This window comes from Epinephelus moara, chromosome 1, assembly GCF_006386435.1.
Source record: "Epinephelus moara isolate mb chromosome 1, YSFRI_EMoa_1.0, whole genome shotgun sequence".
Classification (NCBI taxonomy): domain Eukaryota; kingdom Metazoa; phylum Chordata; class Actinopteri; order Perciformes; family Serranidae; genus Epinephelus; species Epinephelus moara.
Window position 1 is genome coordinate 10,052,899 of NC_065506.1, and position 20,563 is coordinate 10,073,461.

Sequence of the window (20,563 nt, forward strand, 5' to 3'; positions counted from 1 at the left end):
AGCAGTGAATGTGTCAGTTAACATATTCATCATTCACAGAAAGCTTATGGCTGGCCCTGGCCTAGAATTGTATTCGTCCTTTTCTCTCTCTCTTAGTTTCTTTTTCTTTAACTTTCTGTTTTGAAAGTTGGTAAGAGAAGGAGCTCCTAAAAAGAAAGCTGTAAGGTACAAGAGTGGCAGCAGTAATGGCAACATGAGTGTGGACTTTGTCCTGACCACCATCTGAACGAGCAGAATCACTCTGCGTCTCAATCCCCCCTCCAGCTGGACCAGACTGAACCAGTCTGAGTCTAAACCACTCGGGGCGAGTGCTCTGGTGGGCTGCCATGTCCTCTGCACTCAAGAGACAAACAACCCCTTAGCTGTACTTAATGCATCCAACCAACAACATTTCAGGTGCACTCCATGAAATACTCCCTCAGTATTGCTTCTCTCTGGAGCCTGTGCTCTGTCGTTTTCTACCTGACTGATCACAAATAAAAAGCAATGTGACATCTGGCAGTCACTATGGCTGTCTGACATGAACTGCTATTTCACAGAAAAGCTGTAACTGTATTTTAGTACAAAAAATTGATACTGTGAAAAGCATTGTCATATGGATTTTACACACATTTGATTAACAGTATTTTTTTTGTTTGTTTTCATTCTCTAATTTTTCTTCTGTTGTTAGGGGAAATTGTAATGGAATTCTGTGAAGCTTGTTTCTTACTGCAGGTTTTCTTATGTTTTAGCACAGCTGACAGCTAACATGCTGCATATTGTAATACAAGCAGTCATGTAAACTAGTTGGTTTTGAAATAAATGGAATTTTAATGTCAGGAAGGCCTATATTTTATGATTGACTTTTGACTCTTATGGAAAATCACCTTCCTGGTGAAAGGGCCAACCTGAATAAAATGTCGTGTTAAAACACAACTGGTCAGCATTCAGGGGACGGCAAAAATTAGTTCTACATCTGTGGTCTTCCCAGTGGAATTACTGACCTAATAACAAGCAGGAATGTCACAGAGGCATTTTGTTCTCTGCAGACAGCAAGGGAAAAAAAAAAAAAAAAAGCATTTGTTCTCGATCTTTTCATCTCTTCTTCTCCCTCCAACTTGTACAGGCACTCAGTCACTCACACACATTCACACTCTAACAGAGCAAAGCAACACCTACTGAGCACACATACAGAGGAGTGAAAAAGCACAAACACACAGTTAAGCAGAAATCTTTTCTTGGCTGCTTAACCTTTAGGCCTTTAATTTTGTGATAATGCGCACCCTGTAGAGGTGCTAACTAGAGCCTGACCAATACAATGGCACGGCTTATATTGTATAGGTGTAGCTCTCATTTAGCTGATGACATATAGTGTTGATCAACATTTGAATACATGTTGACTGATAAGTAAAGAGAAATGGAAATACAGCATGACAAAAATACTTTTGAGTTTATTCAGTTATTATTATTATTATTCAGTGAGTTTATAGGCAGTGTCTTTAGGTCCATCAGAGAGCGCTGACAAGTTTATTTTTCAACTTTGATTTATTATGAGTGCTTAGACAATCATAATTATCAAAATAAATGAAGCTATGTAATTTTGAACAAAGAAAAAAATACAAATACATACAAATCACATTTTGAATTCACAAGCAATAAAACACCATTATCAATTAAATACACTCTCACCTGGTCTGGTATGATAAGTAGCTTTATTGTACCAAGAAATTGCTATATTACTGAGTTAATTTCCTAGTTTCATAACTCTTGTCTATGTATGGTGCCATTTAACTCATCTGCATACAATGGAATTAGTGCCCCCTACCAGCTAGTGTAGGTTAGGTTTAGGTGAAGAGTCATGGTTGGGAGTCGTCACGTTTGAGCTGTCCCAGACGAAAGATGACCAACATGAAAGAAAAGTGGTGAAATCTTTGGTTGTGGCTCTAAAACAGTGGCCCTATGTCACGCAGTGAAAGAGGTTCAAGGATGGCCGTTGTCATGGTCTTGTGTTCAAATGGAGGTTGGGATAACATTCTGACAGTGTCGATATTTCTGTGTGACTGCTGTTATAAACTACGTCTACTGACCAACCAATAGAAATGCAGCATGAAATGACAAACTGGCACTTAACCCAAACAAACAGACGGATAACAGCTTGCCATGGAGGCAAAATGTGCTAAAGGAAATTTGTGGGATTCCAGCAAAGAGGCAAACCTTGTGGATTTGTGGCAGCAGAGGCTTTACCTGTTTGTCCTCCAGCTCTTACCATGATCGCATAAAGAAGGACGAAGTATGGAGGGAAATAGCGGTTGAGTTGCAGCTGCCAGGTGAGCAACCTAGCAGCTAGCAAACACATACACAGACATACCGCAGTATATAGTGCCCACAATACTTTAGGTTATTTAATAATGTGACCCTCTATATTGTGCTTCACTGGTGGAAAAGTAAATAACCCGTGCAGCATCCTAACCCATCGTAGGTCGTAGCCTGTGATTCAGTAGGCGCTGTCATCGCACAGTCTGCATACATCAAACTTGATGTCATACCCAAGTTTATTAGATCCGTGTTGCACAGTGTATCTTACACTAAACTTATAAGATTGATAAAATCTCACAGTCCATAGAAAGCTTTACACACATGACTTAAAATAACTCAGCACTGACTTTTAGTTTCACATGGGACACAAACAGTGGTTTCCTGGGTCAAAGTTCTGTTTGTTTGACCCATCCATCCACCCTGACTGCCTCACTTTGAAGAATGTATCACTCTTTATACTACGTCACCTGACTTGACAGCCTACAGTGCATAGGTCACATGATAACAGTCTCCTGGCACACGATTACATGGGTTATATATGAATTATAGTGCATACCTTTTCATAGGTGTAAGTATGAATGGTGAATGAGAGCCGACTGCACTGCTGCACAAAGCATTTATAATGTCATGTAATTATCACTTGTGGCCAGAGGCTGATAGTAATCAAAAGTCCCTAGGTCTCACTTTAAGGGATTAGGGAGAAAATTATATATATATATATATCCAGTGTTGGCAAAGCTCCAGTGGTAATACAGCAAAGTGCAAGTTTTGTCAGTCACAAATGGATTTTTGATTTCAAAGTTTATCCTTCATTGCACACACATCCAAAAAAAAAACAAAAAACTTTTGTACTTGATTTTTATTCCCTAATATGGTCAAGATTTGTGGAAAACACTAGATCCCACATTTCTCAAAATGCAACCTGATAGCATTTTCATTAGGCTTATAAATCTGATGTTGTCATGGGGCTTATTTTCTCAGACAGCTCCTTCCAGAGCCACAGAGGACAAGAAACATTTGTTTTCACAAGTTGAGTTACACTCCTCATGAATGTAAATTTGTGGAGTGCTCCTTTAATTTGGCTGGCCCTTTGGTCCAAACTGCCTTACATGTATTGCCCTCACATATACAGTACATATATTTGTGGGCCAATTTGATGCTAAATGTGCTAGCAGTTGCAGTTGTTACTCTTTTCAGGAAACAAAAAGCCGTAGTGTCTCTGATTGACATGAATCCATATAAGTAGAGGTCACAGGGAATTTCTTGGTTCAGTGTTTTTCCGTCAGATTTAATCATTGTCAGTTTGCACCTCATTGGGATACAGAACCCACCCTAAAGCAACATGATCAATGCTCAAGGTTCGATGGTAGCAGATGGTGTGGGTTGCCGTGGTATGTTGTGATCCCATCTTGGTTTATCATATACCCCCACTGAGATCAGTCAAGAGAGAATTTTAAATCAGTATTTAATATTTTGCTCTTAATTTTAACATTACATTAAAGACAAATAAGACTATTTTATCATAATAAAAGTTTGTGTAGCTTGTATGTATTACTGACTAATGTAGCACAACAGCTATTAATTTAGGTAGTGAAAACTTTTACATCAGTGTCTGGTACATCCAGACATCTAGAGTAAATCATTTGACACACATTATGTGATGAAAAAGAAAAATCACTGAGTAGTTAGCATGAGCAATGATAGCCGCCGTGGCTAAAGAGACAAAAGATTGCCACCCACAGAAACTCAAACAGGGAAGATGTCCCGGCCACACTGTTTGATTGACAGGCGATCTGTGAGAAGTGCAGTGCAGAGACACCACATCAATGCACCAGAGAACCATAAATGAATAGGAAAAAAAGAATAATGATCTCACTGATTACAGCTTATGGTTATCTTTTTTCATGCACCGAACAGCTTCTGTCACACTGATGCATTCTGATGAGCGTATTATGTTTGTTTTATGTTGAGCTTGAGTATATTTCGATGTCTGTTGCATCAGTTGTAGGAATGCTTCACTGCTTTCTAATATTGTGCACAAACAGCCTTTCTGCAATGTTTAACAGTTAGACTGAGGTCAGCTCAATGGCGTTTAAAGGCCTGTGAAAAGTGAAGCAAAGCCGAAACGAGACGACCCGCACACCAAGGCACGCGCGCACACACTCGCACATCACACTCAGGAAAACCGCGCACGTATAACGCCGGATATCATTTTTTATTTGCTTTTAATTCTTTTCACATCACGTTGTCAGTTTGAGTGACAGGTGGCAGAACATTTCAGGGTCTGTCTCCTCGCTTCCACGTGAGGCTGTCAGAGTTTGACTGGGATCCACTCAGTCTGCAGGAGAGAGGCTGCTCCCAGGTGGTTTGCTGCTGTCTGCCTGTCTTGAAAGTGCTCTGCGTCTGCAGGGCAAGAGAGAAAGAGAGGGTGGGGGTAGAGGGGGGTGGGGCGGGGGGTGTAGGGGGGTCCTTATGGACCTCTCCCAGCCCGGCGTCTAGAGGATTTTACACCATTTCATCTCAAAAATGGAAATGTCACGGCTCGGTACATCTCCCCAACAATTGGAATCTGGGCCAGTGGTTTATTTATTTCATTTCCTATCATTCTTGTATAAGCAGCACCCTGCTTCATATAAATTGTTGTTATTGTGACTTTGTCTTTGGCTTTCCCTGGTGCTCTTTCTCTATTTCTTTCTCCATCCCTCTGTATCCCTCCCTGTCTCTTCTCTCTCATATAAAAACTGAAGGGTTCCTGCCAACAGGTCTGCACTGATAGGGATGAGCAGCTCCACTGCGAGATGCTACAAGACCCAGGGTTAGGATGGAAGGGAGACAGGGTGAGCAGGGCGCCTGGTGGTCGAGGGATGCCTGTGTGTGGAAGGGGCCTGCAAAGAATTGGATAGGGGGATTGGATTAGGAAAAGCTAGAGACCCAGCTGGATGGAATAGAAAATACTTTCTGACTGTTGAGTGAGTAAGAGGAGGGGGGAGATTCTGAGAGAAGATGTGAGAGTGGGACAGAGAGAGAGGAACAGAGACAGTTTGTCCTGGAGGTATGGAAACAGTTGTGCGGTACACGGTGTAATTAGCTCACGTGAATCACCGCAGCCTAGTGTTTTAGGTGAGTAGGATGTTTATGACAGTCACACATAATGGCAAATGAAACGTGTGAAACCAAAGATGACCCATAATGACAGATTCTTTTTTAGTCCGTTTTGTGTGGGCTTGTCCCAAGAATTGGCTCTGCGGAAGGAGCGATTTCACAGCTTCAAGTGGCATCGGAAAATTCTCTTTTATGTGCATTCCAATTTCATACCCACTGCTGGAGGTTTTTTTTTCTTTTTTCTGTGGAGCTTCATGTCTTGCCACTGTATTCTTTTTTTATCACTGTACAAGTCTCAAAAAGTCAGTGTGTCACAGGCAGGGTCACAGCGACATAGAAGAATGCTTCATAAATAAATCCTTTGAAACAGTGTTTGGTTAGTTTTAAACGTGTGCTGCGTTATTGACAAGGACCTCGAAATGGCTAGTGGTTTGAAAAGCAAACAAAATCATTTAGATCAGACAAGGTCACACATAACAGGCTGGTCATTGGTTCATCTCCATTACATCCATTATCCCCTCCCACACCCCTCTCTGTTGTTAGAGCTCATGTGTGACACAATGCTGTCCTAACTCATTAATGAAAAGCCTTTGGGGGCCATTGAGTGTTGACAGATCCCAAACAGGGTTAACAACAGCCCATCTCTTACTCTGACATAACATGTACTAATGGTCTTTTTTTGCAGGAGGGAGGTGTCACTGTGGTCAGGGGGAGGGCTTCTTGGACCTTTGTAGGTTTCAATGCCCCCTGCTGCTCATGTGAAGGCTGTAATTATTCCTAAGGCTACATCCACACTAATATGTTTTTGTTTTAAATCAAACTATTGCTGTTTAGCTTAGAGTCCACACTACTCCAGCATTTTGGAAGCCATTAAACAGAGACCTTTAAAAACCCTGCTGACCCTATTGTAGCATAAAAATCCCAGGGTTTCATTTTAGTCTGGATAGAGGGAAACAGATGCTTTTGAAAACGATGATGCAGACATCCACATTTACTTCCTGACAGGGACTTATGGGTCTGCACCATTACCAAGCCGGCGATGTAGGCATGTGCTAGGTAGGTGGAGACACACCAGTGCATATATGCCGGACCAGCCGCTAAATTTACGATATATTTACGTTGCAACAACTCACAATTTGTTTTCTACCACTTTGACCGCTTTGTATTCATGTTACTTTCATTCAACAGTTCCACCTTGTCGTATTTTCTGTAACTATGCAACCAACCACAGAGTAGACAATCTGCTTCCTGTTGATACCAGTACTAAATGCCCAGTGTATGGGAATGGTCATGTGAAATGCAGTTCTGGACATGTTAGTATGGACAGAGATTATTTCTGAAACAGTGCTAAAACACTTGTGAGATCTAAGTGTGATATTAGTGACAATGTGGCCTTAGATAATTACTGATTCCTTGCCTGTTTTCACTGTGCATTGATCTACAGGTATGTCCTCATAAGGCACTGTTAGCCACAACACCCAGAGGATTGCAAAAGATGCTGCAGTGGTGGCTCGCTAGAGAGTTTTGGCTCAAATTTCTGATGACTGATTGTCTTTGCAGGTACTTCATCGATCGGCACACAGACCTGGAGAGGCAGTTCAACATCAACGTAGATGATGGGAAGATCACACTGGCCAAACCGCTGGACCGGGAGACAGACATGTGGCATAACATCACAGTAACTGCCACAGAAGTCAGTAAGTAACGTCTCCTGACTCTGCTCTCGCCCTCCTGTGAACACCATCCCTGTGAATTGTAATGTCCTATTTTTGAAAAATCAACACACTATTAGACATTCACTGGCACGCAGATTTTAAAACCTGAGAACTGGAGGGAGACACGCACAATATCTCCTTCTCCAGAGCCACTTCATGGGTTCTCTCAGTCAAAGGAGTCACTGACCTGCTACACACAATCCACTGTTCAACAGTATAGTGCTTTGTAAACCAGCACTTTTAATCGCTCCCAGAGTATGGCACAAACAATTAGCATTTGAATCCACAGAGGCATTAAATACGTTAATTTGCTGAGTTTTGATTGAATTAAACAGCTCAGTAGTCAATTTGTGGAAGTGCAAGAACATTAAGACGTATCAAATAAACAGTTTTAAAGACATGCTCCAGAGTGGATTGCTCCAACGCCAGCATCCATTACAGATTAAAGAACATCTGCGAACCGCAAAACTCACTGACTACGTAGAAAATCTTGCCGGCAGAGCTACAAACAGCTCAAACCATATGTAAGGCTTTATTTGCATACAGATTGTTTCAGGGGGGCTGTATGTTGTGATAAAGCTTAATGTACCCCTTAAAGCTATTGGAATAGAAATTTACACAGCTTGTAACTTTTTTTTTCTTGTCCTCTTCTGCTCTATCTCCCTCTCCCTCTCTCCCTGTCTCATCCTCTATCTGTCCCTTTCTTCCCTTAATCAAAGGAAACACACATTAATTGTCAGAATAAATGAAAGCCCAAACGCTGTCATAATGTTTTGGCCGTGCAGCACAGACAAATCCCACCATCGTAGCAGCCCGTTGGAGGAATTGAATGTGTCTCATTTGATAAGCCGGTTGCCTTGTCATTTCTTGCACCCATACATTTAAAGCGTGTGTTCATGCCTCTTGGCAAAGTAACTGTGGCTCGAGATAGTGGCATCTCTGAGAACACCTAATAGGAATTTGCCAAAATAAATATGGCAGTTTTGCTATTCTTCACGGATGGGAGGGAAGCCGGTGTCTTCTCTGGCGTGAAGAGGAATAGATGTGTTCCCAGTTCTATCCCGATGCCATTTGCCACCCAAACGGAGGCGCGTTCTGCCGCCTCGCACCAGTTGACATCTGACTAATCAGACTCTATTCCCTGTCTGCTGCTGGGGGAAAGTCACTTCTGGAGGGGGATGGGGGTTCTGTTTTCTTCTCTCCCTCTGCCCTAATCCATCTATCACTGTCTATCAGACTGTCAATTTCCACTCTCCTCACTGCTTACCTCTTTTTCAACTCATATTCTGGCCTGTCTGGTGGCCTTGATTTTCTTGGGCATCCTGTTCACTGCTCTGTGTTTCATTAAAAACAAATTAGTGTAGACAAGGAACACAAATACAATTTGAAGCAAGAATGTGTAACTTTTTAAAGAAGAAATACCACAAATACCATTACAAATGAAAAGTTAAAAAAGGCTAAAACTGTACATTAGTAGTTGAGGTAGCACGTTGAAAGGCAGATAGTTAAAGTGTTTCTACAGTATGTTGTATTGACTTAAAAGTGGGGTGCACTGGTAGTTCACATGGGAAAGGTGCGGCTAGCCCTTGTTGCAGCGGTGGGGGTTGGAATCTGGCCTTCTTTCTTTGCTACATGTCTTCCTTGCTCTCTCTCTCCCATCCTTCCTGTCATGCTTCACTGTCCTGTCAAATATAGGCAAAATGCCCCCCCGCCCCCCCAAAAAAAGAGGTGTCCTGTTCTACATATCTACCAAGTTTAGTAAAAATCGATGTGGCGGTTAGGCCTAGATAAGAAATTAGCTCTCTAGTGCCCCCATTTTGTTTGATGGGGTCAATAATGGAGGGGTCCTCTTAGATTATGTGTGGTCATATGTCTACAAAGTTGGGTGGTGATGGGTGAAACCCTTGAGATGTTATACACCTTTATGTGATGAGCCACGCCCTCCGCAATATTCATTGCCTTATAGAAGCTCAGTTTTAGTAAGTTTTCCAACTTTTGCCAAGAGGGAACTTTAGATATTGGTCCCTAGATTATGTTCACCCAGTTTCATGCAGATCGCTCAAACTTCCTAGGAAGAGATCCATTTGAAGTGTTTTTCAAAAAATTCAAAATGGCGGAAAATCTATATAAGCGGAAGTTATGGGTTCTTGAGGCAAATGTGTTCCTCATGAGGAGAGGCATCTCTGTGCAAAGTTTCATGTCTCTGCGACATACGGGCCATGAGATATGCCCATTCAAAGTTTGCAATTTCAATCGGTTGCTATAGCGCCCCCCTTTGGCCAATTGATGTAATATTGCTTCATTCACATCCTCCTATGACCCTCTACCACTGTGCCAAATTTCACATGGATTGACCAAGTCAGTGAGGAGAAAAACATGGAACAGACACACACACACACACACACAGACAAACCCACAGGCAGACAGAGTTTTCGTCATTATATAGTAAGATGCTCTCTTTCTGGCATGAATGAGTCCATTTGTTGACTTAATCACTCATTTTCGCCTTGTGTACACTACATTTTATAGCCCTGTCTCCTAGAAATTATGTTTATATACGACTAATTTGAAACAGCAAATATGTTGGTTATGTAATTTCGAGCAAATTCTGTTTCTATTACCATAACGAGGAAATATTGCAAATTAACCTATCTGGTATGCCTTATACTGTAGTTGTTTCATGACAAAAAGTAGGACATTTTGTAGGACAGTTTCCAGTCATAGTGACTACAGCACTATTTTTTCTTATTACCTTTTTTTTTTTTTTAAATTTAAAAAAAAAAAAATTATTAATGATAACTATCTTTCCCTAACCTTAACCAAGTTGCTTTTGTTGCCCAAACCAAAGACCAGAGTCTGGACTCAAATCTGAAGTTCTGGTATCAAGGTCCTGCTCTTTGTACACCTGCCATCCCCTTCACACCCCCTCCTTGTGTGGCATAAATGCAGTGCTTCTTTCCCTGACAGAAACTCTGATTATCTCTGATCATAATCTAGGCAATTACACTGCCACAACAAAGTATATGAGAAAGCAGCTTAGAAACATACAAATGTAGTGTCTAGGAGATGCTTGAAATAACTATGATGATGTCTTTTAAGCAGTTGGCCCAGGAGAATCTTGAGAAATTAGGGAGAGGGTTATCTTGTAATTACAATGGCTGCTGTTCAACAAAAGTTACATAGTCTTGTTTCAAAACCAATTTTAAACCAAACATGTTAACAGTTGGCACAGGTTATTATGATTTAAAAACATCTTTGATAAATGGAAAAATAAAATACTTAAGACTCTTAGAGAGAAGAGAAATCTTAGGTTTATACCCCAAACATCAAGAAAGTGCACCTGTTATCCACATGCCGTCATTCTTCTTATAAGGCGACAGTAGAGGCAGGCTTCATGGCCCCAAATAAATAAATGAATCAATAGCATATAAAATAGAAAACGCACCAGTGTCATTGGCCACAGTGACGTGGCCCTCTTGGGGCCACATTAATACTGTTGCTTTAAAAGTTGGCATTTGCACTGCTGATTAATAAATACAACCGTTTATGGGGACTCTCGAAAGGGACTGTCAATTACCAGTGATGAATAATTCCAATCAAAATCTAATCTAATTAAACTGCCTTTTATTGTCTTTTTAGACTTCAGTTACCAATGACTCATTAATATGCATGTTTTAACCCTCATGTTTTAAACATTACAGTGTACAGGGGATTTTCAAAAGCACTTTGGATTGGATTTTTTTTTTTTCCTTTCCTGTTGCCTAGAATCCTGTTTTGCGTGGCCAATACGAGCTGAAATGTAGACTGATGTGGCTTATCATCTGTCCTCCCATCAGCTCAGGAAATGAAGGGAGAAATAAAGATGGAAAATAAAGGAAATTAAAACTAGGTCACAGAATTTACCTGGGATTTCATGTGTAACCTTGTTTTAATTTATTAATTTGTTTTCTATTATACTCATTGTCCTTTCTTGTTTATGTCCTCTTGTCTCTCCTCTTTTTTGATTTGCTCTGTCCGTCTATCTATCTGTCTATCTATCTATCTATCTATCTATCTATCTATCTATCTATCTATCTATCTATCTATTAGGAAATCACAGTCAGATATCGAGGGCGATTGTGGCCATCAGAGTAATGGACATTAACGACAATGCCCCTGAATTTGCCACGGAATACGAGGCCTTTCTCTGTGAAAATGGAAAACCTGGACAGGTAAGGAAAGAAGCAGCTCATCCATCAAACCAGTGATCTATCTTTCTCTCTCTCTTTGTCCCTTTCTTTCTGTCTCTCACGCCTCCCCTGTAGTGATTGGCCACAGTGAATTATAGCCTATTTATTTCACTGAGAAACTACAGAGGTGGGAGCACGGTCCCTTTTTCCCTGCGACAGTCCTCCCTTGACACAGTGTGCGTGGAGCAAAGGGGAAATGAGAGCAGTCAGGATTGATCAGAGCGGATCATAATTCAAGACTGTCTTTCATGTCCTTCTCCAGATGGCACAATGCTTCCCCCAGCCAAAAATTCTGGACAAGTACTTAGCATTCTCCTCCTCATCAATCGACCTCATTCAGGGGACCTGTGTACGTACAATAGGGAGCTTTATTGAAAGGAGGGGAAAAAAGGGGAAACTGTCCTGCAGGGCCCGAATTCTAATTTCCAATCAATCATAAAGACGTACAGCACGATAAGACCTATGATGACAGATTAACAGATAGAGCCAGGAGCCTGAAAGTGTGCCAGACTAGACAGGACCTCATTGATAATAATCTCAAACTCCAGGAATGAATAGGGCATATATTTCATCAGGTGTGATCCAGCCAGTATTAGACTGAGGCAATCTGCGGAAGGCAAAAACAGAGTAATGAATACGCTGCCTCCTCTCATGACTTTGAGCCCTCCACTGTATATCTTCCTGTCTCTCTGTTTTCAACACAGGTGATCCAGACTGTCAGTGCGGTGGACAAAGACGACCCGATCCAGGGCCACTACTTTGACTATCGTCTCGTCCCGGAGATGCTCAACAACCCCAATTTCACCATCAAAAACAACCAAGGTGAGTAACAAAAGAAACTGCAGAGAAGAAACTCCTCTGTGGCAGAATGACTGAAGTTTCTGTAAATTTCTCCAATGGCTTTCCAGTCTTATCTCTAACCCGTGGCGTGTTAGCCATACTCGAGATGAAATCTGGTGGATCAGTGTAGCTCACAATTAGCAGATGTGAAATTGTCTGGACACCAGCTTCTTTTTACTCCCCAGTGCATTTTGAGGGAAACTAAATGAATGGGATCCAAATGGCTTTTCCTGGTAGTCTTGCAGCTCAATGTAGGGTGACTTCCTAGGAGCTGCTGCAGTGTGGCAGATGGCACTAAATTTATTTGCTAAATACTCTGATTGGTTTATTTGCTGTTTTTTCTCTCTGTCTTTATCCCATTCCTCTTCTCCTGCCTCTCCTCCGTAACTGGCTCTGAACAGGCTGTGTTCATGATGACATTGTGTAATGCTTTCAGCTTGGGGCAAATAATCTTCATATGGTACTAGCCTTCTGTTTCAATGCAAGGGCTGCAGGCTAACTTACTGCAACCTCTCTCTGACGAAGGAAAGAGTCCATAAAAATCAGGTCATCAAACGGACTTGCCATTTTTTTGAGAAACATAAAAACCTTTTTCTTTTGAAACAGGTACATTAGCAGGCAGAGGCATGAGACACCAGTGTGATAATCACAGGCAATGGGAAAATAGTCTTGGTTATGTGTATTTATACCGCTTTTGACACATTGAGCAATAACTAAATGAACAAAATTATATTTTTCCCGATACACTTGTGTAAAAATCCTGTCAGAAAATGGAAAGTCAAAAATGAAGGGCTGTTTAAATGGCACAGACTGCTGCAAAATACTCAGTCTTAACTGTGGATCAACCTCAAAGTGCATAAAACATGCAGGTTCCTGAACCCTGCCCTTTTGTTAAGAAGAGATTTAATAGTTTCTTAAGATGATGCAACAGATAAAACCGTCACTAGAAATCTTTCACCACTACAAGCACAGCTCCAATAACAGAACACCCTGCATTTTTCTCACTTGCCTGAAACCACACTAAATACTATGTGTTGTGGCTCCGCTTTATATATTACATACTGCACCAACCACTTGTCTATGGCATTGCTAATTCTGAACAGAGAAAAGAAGCCCATCGTGCCACATCCCCCAGCACTTCAGTGACTATTTCTATCTGAATCGGCAGCTGTGGGAGACACTTGAGTGAAGAGCGCCAGGCTCCTGTGAGCCTCTGTGTGCTGCTTTTGTTTGTGATGATGAGTCTAATTGTAGGGATTGCACAGTGAAGAGGTTAGGGGCTGCCCACGCTGAGGAAGATGGCGAAGGTTCTGACCAGCTGTATAGAAGATATCGAGCACTCTGACAACTCTGTGTTCAGCAGGCAGAGCTGCAACAGAGCGGAGCATCCCATTCTCAGTAATTGAGACAACATACATTCAGCATGCTGCCAAGAATGAAATTCTGCTGAGAGAAACTCATTTCTGACTCTTTTAAATTGTGTTAAGAAATTACACAATCTTTTTTTTTTCACAAAGGTAAAGTTAAACTCATTGGCAATAAAATGCTCCCCCTGCTCATTTCAGAGCACTCAGAGGTTTTGCAGATACCATCTAAATTGGCCTGGTATGACCAGTTCCTTGTGGTAGCTATTTTAGCAAACTTTTGATGGGTATTGCTTTAAAACTGAGTCAGTTCTGTGACTCTCTGACTCATCTCCGCTAATGCTAATGTAACACAATGTTTTAGCCTTTAGCATTATCCCATAATTGTCACCTGTGGCCGCATTGGCTGCTGTTCAGTAAAAAGTCAAGGTGTTTATTGTTATATGCATAATTAAAAACAGGTTTCCCAGTACAATTAAATTCTTCTTTTACTTTATTCTCTAAATGCTGTTTGATAGTGAAACATGATGTATAAAAAGAAAAAAATATAAATACAATAATATAAGAAAATAATAAGATAAAAGGATATCACAAGAGATCCAGGAAAAGAAAATAATGAATAAAGTATTCGATGAAGAATCATTTTAAAGTCCAGCTGAAATAAAACTGTCTACATAGACAAAGATTTTTTTTTTTTTTTTTCAGTTATAGGCTGACAACACCACCGAGTAGAAGTCACTCATGGAATGTGACAAAGCACAAAAAAGACACAGACACACGAAACCAGTTGTGGCTTTAGCTAATGTGTCCTTCTCCTCCTACAATCATGGAGACGTGTCTTGTGTTTCACCTCCGCCTCCTAAATGAGCTACCAGACAAACATCCATCGAGGGAAAAGTGCTTGCTAATGATTTGATGCTGATTTTGCAAGCTAATTAGCTTGTCAGCTAAAGAACACTGAACAGCGTAAAAACCAACCTGCAAAATGTCAGCATCTGTCGGTGTAGATGTTAATTGTTGTAGTCCTTTTTCTTTAACCAGTGAAAACATGCCTGTTCGTAAAGGGGTGATTGCTTGGCCTGTGGTGCTGCTGCTTGCTCAAGAACCTCCCATACCATCAAAACACTCAGCACTGCTCTTCCTTGGCTCCTGAGACACAGACCTGCGTGGCAAACATACACAGTTTGAGTTGTAATAGCAGAGTGGCGTTGTTCTTGTAGGCTACGTCCTTGTGCTCATTGCCTCCAAGGAAATGAAGACGATTTCAGTTGTGGTGTTAGTATATCCAGCATCGAACAGCAAACTTAGGCAAAGACATGCTCAACCTACGTCCACAGAGCCCTGAAGCTGTTCACATCTTTATTCAACATTTATCAATAACATGTCACATCTCCAAATTGCACCAATTTTGACACATCCTTGGGTCCTCAGCAATACACTCGTAAAATGTGAAGTAGATTGGATGAAGTGTTCCTGAGATATATGAAGGACACACATACAGACAGACAGAGAGCCCTTGCTTTAGTTAGACTCTGCCAACACAACAATGTTCTTAGCTTGTAAGCTACATTTTCTAGTGCACGTTTGCTTTGATTGTGTCGGTGCCCCTGCTAGATCAGTTGTCAATCACCTTGCCCATCCACTCAGAGGCCTGCAGGCTAAAGGAGTTAATGTAGTGTGTCTCTCAAAACCTTTTTCCCCCTTTAGCAAAACAGTAAAAAAAACATAAGTCTTAAAATCAATCTGACAATGATCAAAAAAGATGACTTTTATAATTACATTTGGACTTGAGTAAAGTGTGCTCTGAATACTATATACTTGTTAGTGCATACTTTTGGTTGAACCAAATGTAGTATGACTAAGTAAGTAGAGACCAATTAATTAATTTCTGTGTTGCGTACCCATGCAATATTGAACCATTCACATATTAATTACATATATGCAATAACATTACACATACTAATAAAATATTCATACACATAGAGAGGAAAGTGATACAGACTCACTAACAATTGTGAATTGGATCTTTTCTTCCTCCAATCCTTTGGTATTATGTTACAGTAAAGCATTTAAAGGGACTCTTCTACCCCAAATCAAAATTACATATTTTTCCTCTCACCTGTAGTGCTATTTATCAGTCTAGATTGTTTTGGTGTGAGTTGCTGAGTGTTGGAGATATCAGCTGTAGAGATGTCTGCCCTCTCTCCAGTATAATGGGACTAGATGGCACTCACCTTGTGGTGCCTTAAGTGTAAAAAAAAAAAATAAATTTGAAAAACTCAACAGTCTTTTTCTAGAAATCATGACCCAGTTACTTAAAACAATCTGCAGACCTTGTTCTGAGTAGTCTCATGTAGGAACTATTTTCTTTTTACCAAACTACACCCGCCAACTGTATCACCACAAAGAAGGGTGCATCTACTTATGGACAGGAAGTAAACAATAATGGCTTTCTCCTTAGCTGAGCTACAATTTTAGCTAGCTCAGTGGAGCTAGGTGAACTAGCCATAGATATATGATTCCTTCTGCGTGGTGATATGGTTGATGGGTGTAGATGGGTAGAAAGAAAATAGTTCCAACATGAAACTGCTCACAATAAGGTCTGTGGACTATCTTGAGAAACCGGGTCATGGTTTCTGGAAAGGACATTGCTGTTGACTTTCTCTAATGTATTTTTTGGCATTTTGAGCACCAAAAGTGCCTCCGGTTCCATTATATATATGAGATAAGGCAGACATATTCACGACATATCTCCAACATGCTGCAACTCACACCAAAACTATCTAGACTGATAAATAGCACTACAGGTAAAAGGGAGAATATGTATTTTTGATTTGGGTGTGAACTGTCTCTTTAAGTCCAACTGATTTGGCATTCATGAATGTGCTGTGTGTAGCTAAGAGACTTCAGAAGTGTAGAAAGTTTTCAGACTGTTGGTGTCACTTCTGCTGTCACTGCTGTCATTTGGAACCACCCACATATTAAGTTATTTATAGCGAGAAATTAATTCAAATGAGCTTTTGCTTTTGTTAATGTCATGATTAATATTTCAATGTACACAGATTTTTCATCAGAATCCATCAGACGCTCGATAAAACACTTTTAATGTGCCCTAATATATAAAAGATAATAAAACGAGCATTCTTGTAACTCCACTGAGTTCAATCTGTTTAAAGGTTATCAGCACAGCTGCCTTTCTCTTTGAGTAGCAGGCTTTTTTCTGTGGAGGGGCTGATGGGCAGGAAATGTTTAATTCTATTTTTACCATCAATAGTTGCCAAGAAAATGAAAATGACCTGTATATGAGGACAAGCCCTGATGGTTTACTACAGTACAGTAGATGATTGCATACTCACTATGCACTGCCGAATGATCCAAATGAAATAGGACATGTTGGTGCTCACAAAGCAGAGCGTACCACTTTGTGGCAGCACTCATAAGAAAATAAATCTGAGCATATGTTCACATCAATTACAGATTGTGCAAAGCAAATAATTCTATCATGAAGCATTCCATCTTTTGATTAAGTTTGCTCTGTCAATGCAGATGTTTCAACATAGCCTGTCTCTGTATTGCGTGTATATCACCAGATCTATTTTCCCCTCCCTCTTCAGTACACCCTCAAGCAGAGAGGCAAAGGTTAGACTATCAGAAATCTTGTACGTTTTCCATAAGATCAGCAGGAGTAGATTCTTATGGGAATGCAAGTGTTTGATAATGTGAGCAGGGTAAGGAGAGCCAGCTAATGAGCAGACAGCTTCACAGAAGTGTCATCAAAGAGCAGCTGGCACCTTTTTGGGTCGACATGTGCCATCTTCTAAGTCAGTGTCGCCTGCCGTGGTCCCTTTCATTTCCTTAGCTTTTAAAGGGGGACAGCACACTCAGTCCAATTTGAGAATTCTGAAGGAAGGCGAGCCTGTCGAGAAAAAGGAGGGTGGCTGAAATCCATCTATGGCATTGGAATGTGAGAGTGCTAGAGAGCCTTGTGACAATTGATGTGAAATTAGTTTACCCTCATGCTGCACTGATCTTCACACGATTTAATAATAGAACTTCAGTCTGTTGCTACCATGAATAATAATGGGTTTTCCACACATCCTTGAAAAAAAAAATCATCTCTGGCTTTACCTCTCTCTGACAGACAATTCAATCAGTGTTCTGGCCAAGCATGATACCTTCCGGCGACAGAAACAGGAGATGTACTTCCTGCCAATCATTGTGACGGACAATGGGAATCCACCGATGAGCAGCACCAACACCTTGACCATCCGAGTCTGTGGATGCAGTAAGGATGGCATTGTCCAGTCCTGCAACGTGGAGGCCTACGTCTTACCAATCGGCCTCAGTATGGGAGCTCTTATTGCCATCCTGGCCTGCATTATACTGCTATTAGGTGAGGTATCTCTTTTTTGCAATGTGAGATTATTACTATGAAGTGATTTAACAGATGTAGATGAAGCCTTTAATACTCTGACCCCGATGAATGATCTGCTTGCACTAACAAAACATCCACTCGTCAAAGCTTGACCTAGACTTCTTCTTTCTGTCTTCCTTCCTCTCCATGTATCTTTCTGACAGTAATAGTTGTACTATTTGTGACCCTGAGGAGACACAAGAATGAGCCTCTGATTATAAAGGATGACGAAGACGTGAGGGAGAATATCATCCGTTATGATGATGAAGGAGGCGGCGAGGAGGACACGGAAGCATTCGACATCGCAACGCTGCAGAACCCGGATGGCATCAATGGTTACCTGCCACGCAAGGACATCAAGCCCGACCTGCAGTTTATGCCCCGGGCGGGCCAGCACTCTGGCCCAAATGGCGTGGACGTGGACGAATTCATCAATGTACGACTCCACGAGGCAGACAATGATCCCACAGCGCCGCCTTACGACTCCATCCAGATCTATGGATACGAGGGTCGGGGATCCATTGCTGGCTCCCTCAGCTCACTGGAGACGGCGTCGTCAGACTCGGACCAGAACTATGACTATCTCAGAGAGTGGGGCCCACGCTTCAGAAGACTTGGGGAGCTCTACTCTGTGGGCGAGAGCGACCGCGAGACCTGACCTTTGGTTTGTTAGAAAAAAGACCTTTCTGATTTTCTTTTCTGTCCACATACTTGTGTATTAAACGCTAGGGGGTTTGCTGGCTTTTAGAAACAGGTGTTTAAAAAGAAAAACAGTTAATAACATGGGAGGCCACCTTTTTGTATTCTTCTTAGAGTGAGGTATAGCAGTCGTCATCCACTATGTCAAGCGCATTGTAATTGTTGAGCCAAACAATGTCTTTATTAGGAGATCTATGATTCTTGTGGAGTGTAACTTAGATTCCGTTGTGGAGTGTCTAGCAGTATTTTGGGTGTTAGTCATTTGCTGTGACTGCCAGTAGCAGAAAAACCCTGGGGTTGCTGGTAGTTACCCGATGAAAGGAAATAACGGATATCGTTGGGTTCTCTGAAGCTTGAGCGGACACTCCATGCTCCATGGACAGCAAGCCGGACCTCAGAAGCTGCAGAGGGACTCTTGTTTCATGTCTCCGTAAGCCACCCAGCTGATTGGTGATCTGAAACAAAATGACAATGAAAAAGCAATATATGGTCTACATTACAATGATGAATGTATGTATGATTTGAAAAAAAAGCAAAAAGACAAACCAGTATTGGCTTTAAGGTGAATTTGTTATCATTTGATATGTTCGCTGGTGGCCACATTTATAAACTATCTAAAGCCCAGAAAGGCTTGCTTTATACAACTCTTTGTATTTACACGCTACAGGTGTGGGTCGCAAGTGTTACTAGCCTATAAAAGACTGAAGTGAAGACAAAAAAGAGAAATGTAGAAACTCTGAGGCCTTCTTTTTACAGAAGCAACATTAAATACAATTGTAATCTACTGTTTTTTGACAAGAGATGTGTTGATTCTTCATTATTGTTCTATGAGTTTTTGTATTTCTGTTCTTAAATAATTTTCTTTCTGTGCTGACAATTTGAAGTGAGTGTGTTCAGATTATTTCACATTCAGCTGTTTTTTCCACCACTTGAACACTATGTCATAACAGCCAAACCATATCATGAATTTATTGCAGTTGATAATATAGACTAGATGTAAGCAAGAAACAAACAAGAGCTCTAAGTTACTCTAACAATACAGATGATCTAATTAATTGGGACTGCAGGAATGGGACCTTTCTGACACATCCTAATTCTGTGTAAAATATATCCCATAATATATTCTGAGGTACATGCCAGTGAGTGTCTGAGCACAATAGTCCAATTGATACCTGAGTACGTGACTCCTTCCAAACATCAAATCTCATTTAGGAAACACAGATTGCATCAGCCCAAGAAAAACGAAGACACAAATCCAGACCATGTGCATATTGTGCTTACACTGTATGATATCAATAAAAAAGACTTGTACTGTACATAGAGTTACTGCTAACGTCATTAGCTTTCAATGAGGTGGTAGGTTTGTCTCTGCACGTTAGCTCTTGCACATAATGAGAATTTCAATGGCACTACAGCTGCGTGCAAACTCAGTTTGTACTGATACAGTATTATGGCAGTTCTCTGTAGACTAAACAATATATATGGAATAGTCCTACATGCAGATCATATTTTGTACTGTGCTTTAATGCTTATAAATGTGTATGTTCAATTATTTACTCCCTGTACTGTAATCTAAGATACCCTGTATTGTTTCCTACTTTGTGAAATATATTTTTATAAATATTGCTGAATGGGTGTGGTTTTATTATGCTGATGAGTTACAGACAAGCAAAAGTTGCAGATAGAACATTAACACTGTTAAAGGGGCAGTCCGGCCATTTTACACAAGGTTCAGTTTACCGGTGGAGTACTACTCAGCCCGTAAACATAGTTATATAATGTCATCTGTGGCTCTGGAGGGAGCTGTCTAAAGTTTGAGGAAATAACCCATCATTTGAGGATGATGTCATAGTGATGTCATCGAGGTTATCTTGGCCTGGGCTCTAAAACTACAAGTTTATAACA

At 40.9% G+C, this 20,563-nt stretch overlaps 1 protein-coding gene across 3 annotated transcripts in view; it reads left to right on the plus strand.

Moving 5' to 3' along the window:
* Nucleotides 1-20,252, plus strand: part of cdh8 (cadherin 8) — a 119,481-nt gene extending 99,229 nt beyond the window's left edge. For 2 of the 3 annotated variants that reach the window (XM_050050178.1, XM_050050197.1), the window contains 5 exons: nucleotides 6,958-7,094; nucleotides 11,202-11,323; nucleotides 12,046-12,163; nucleotides 17,687-17,938; nucleotides 18,124-20,252. In XM_050050178.1, the coding sequence (XP_049906135.1) occupies nucleotides 6,958-7,094; nucleotides 11,202-11,323; nucleotides 12,046-12,163; nucleotides 17,687-17,938; nucleotides 18,124-18,617 (1,123 nt within the window). In that variant the 3' untranslated portion in view covers nucleotides 18,618-20,252. The remainder of the gene's footprint in view (nucleotides 1-6,957; nucleotides 7,095-11,201; nucleotides 11,324-12,045; nucleotides 12,164-17,686; nucleotides 17,939-18,123) is intronic. The other variant, XM_050050188.1, reaches the window with a different exon arrangement.
* Nucleotides 20,253-20,563: the final 311 nt, after the last annotated feature.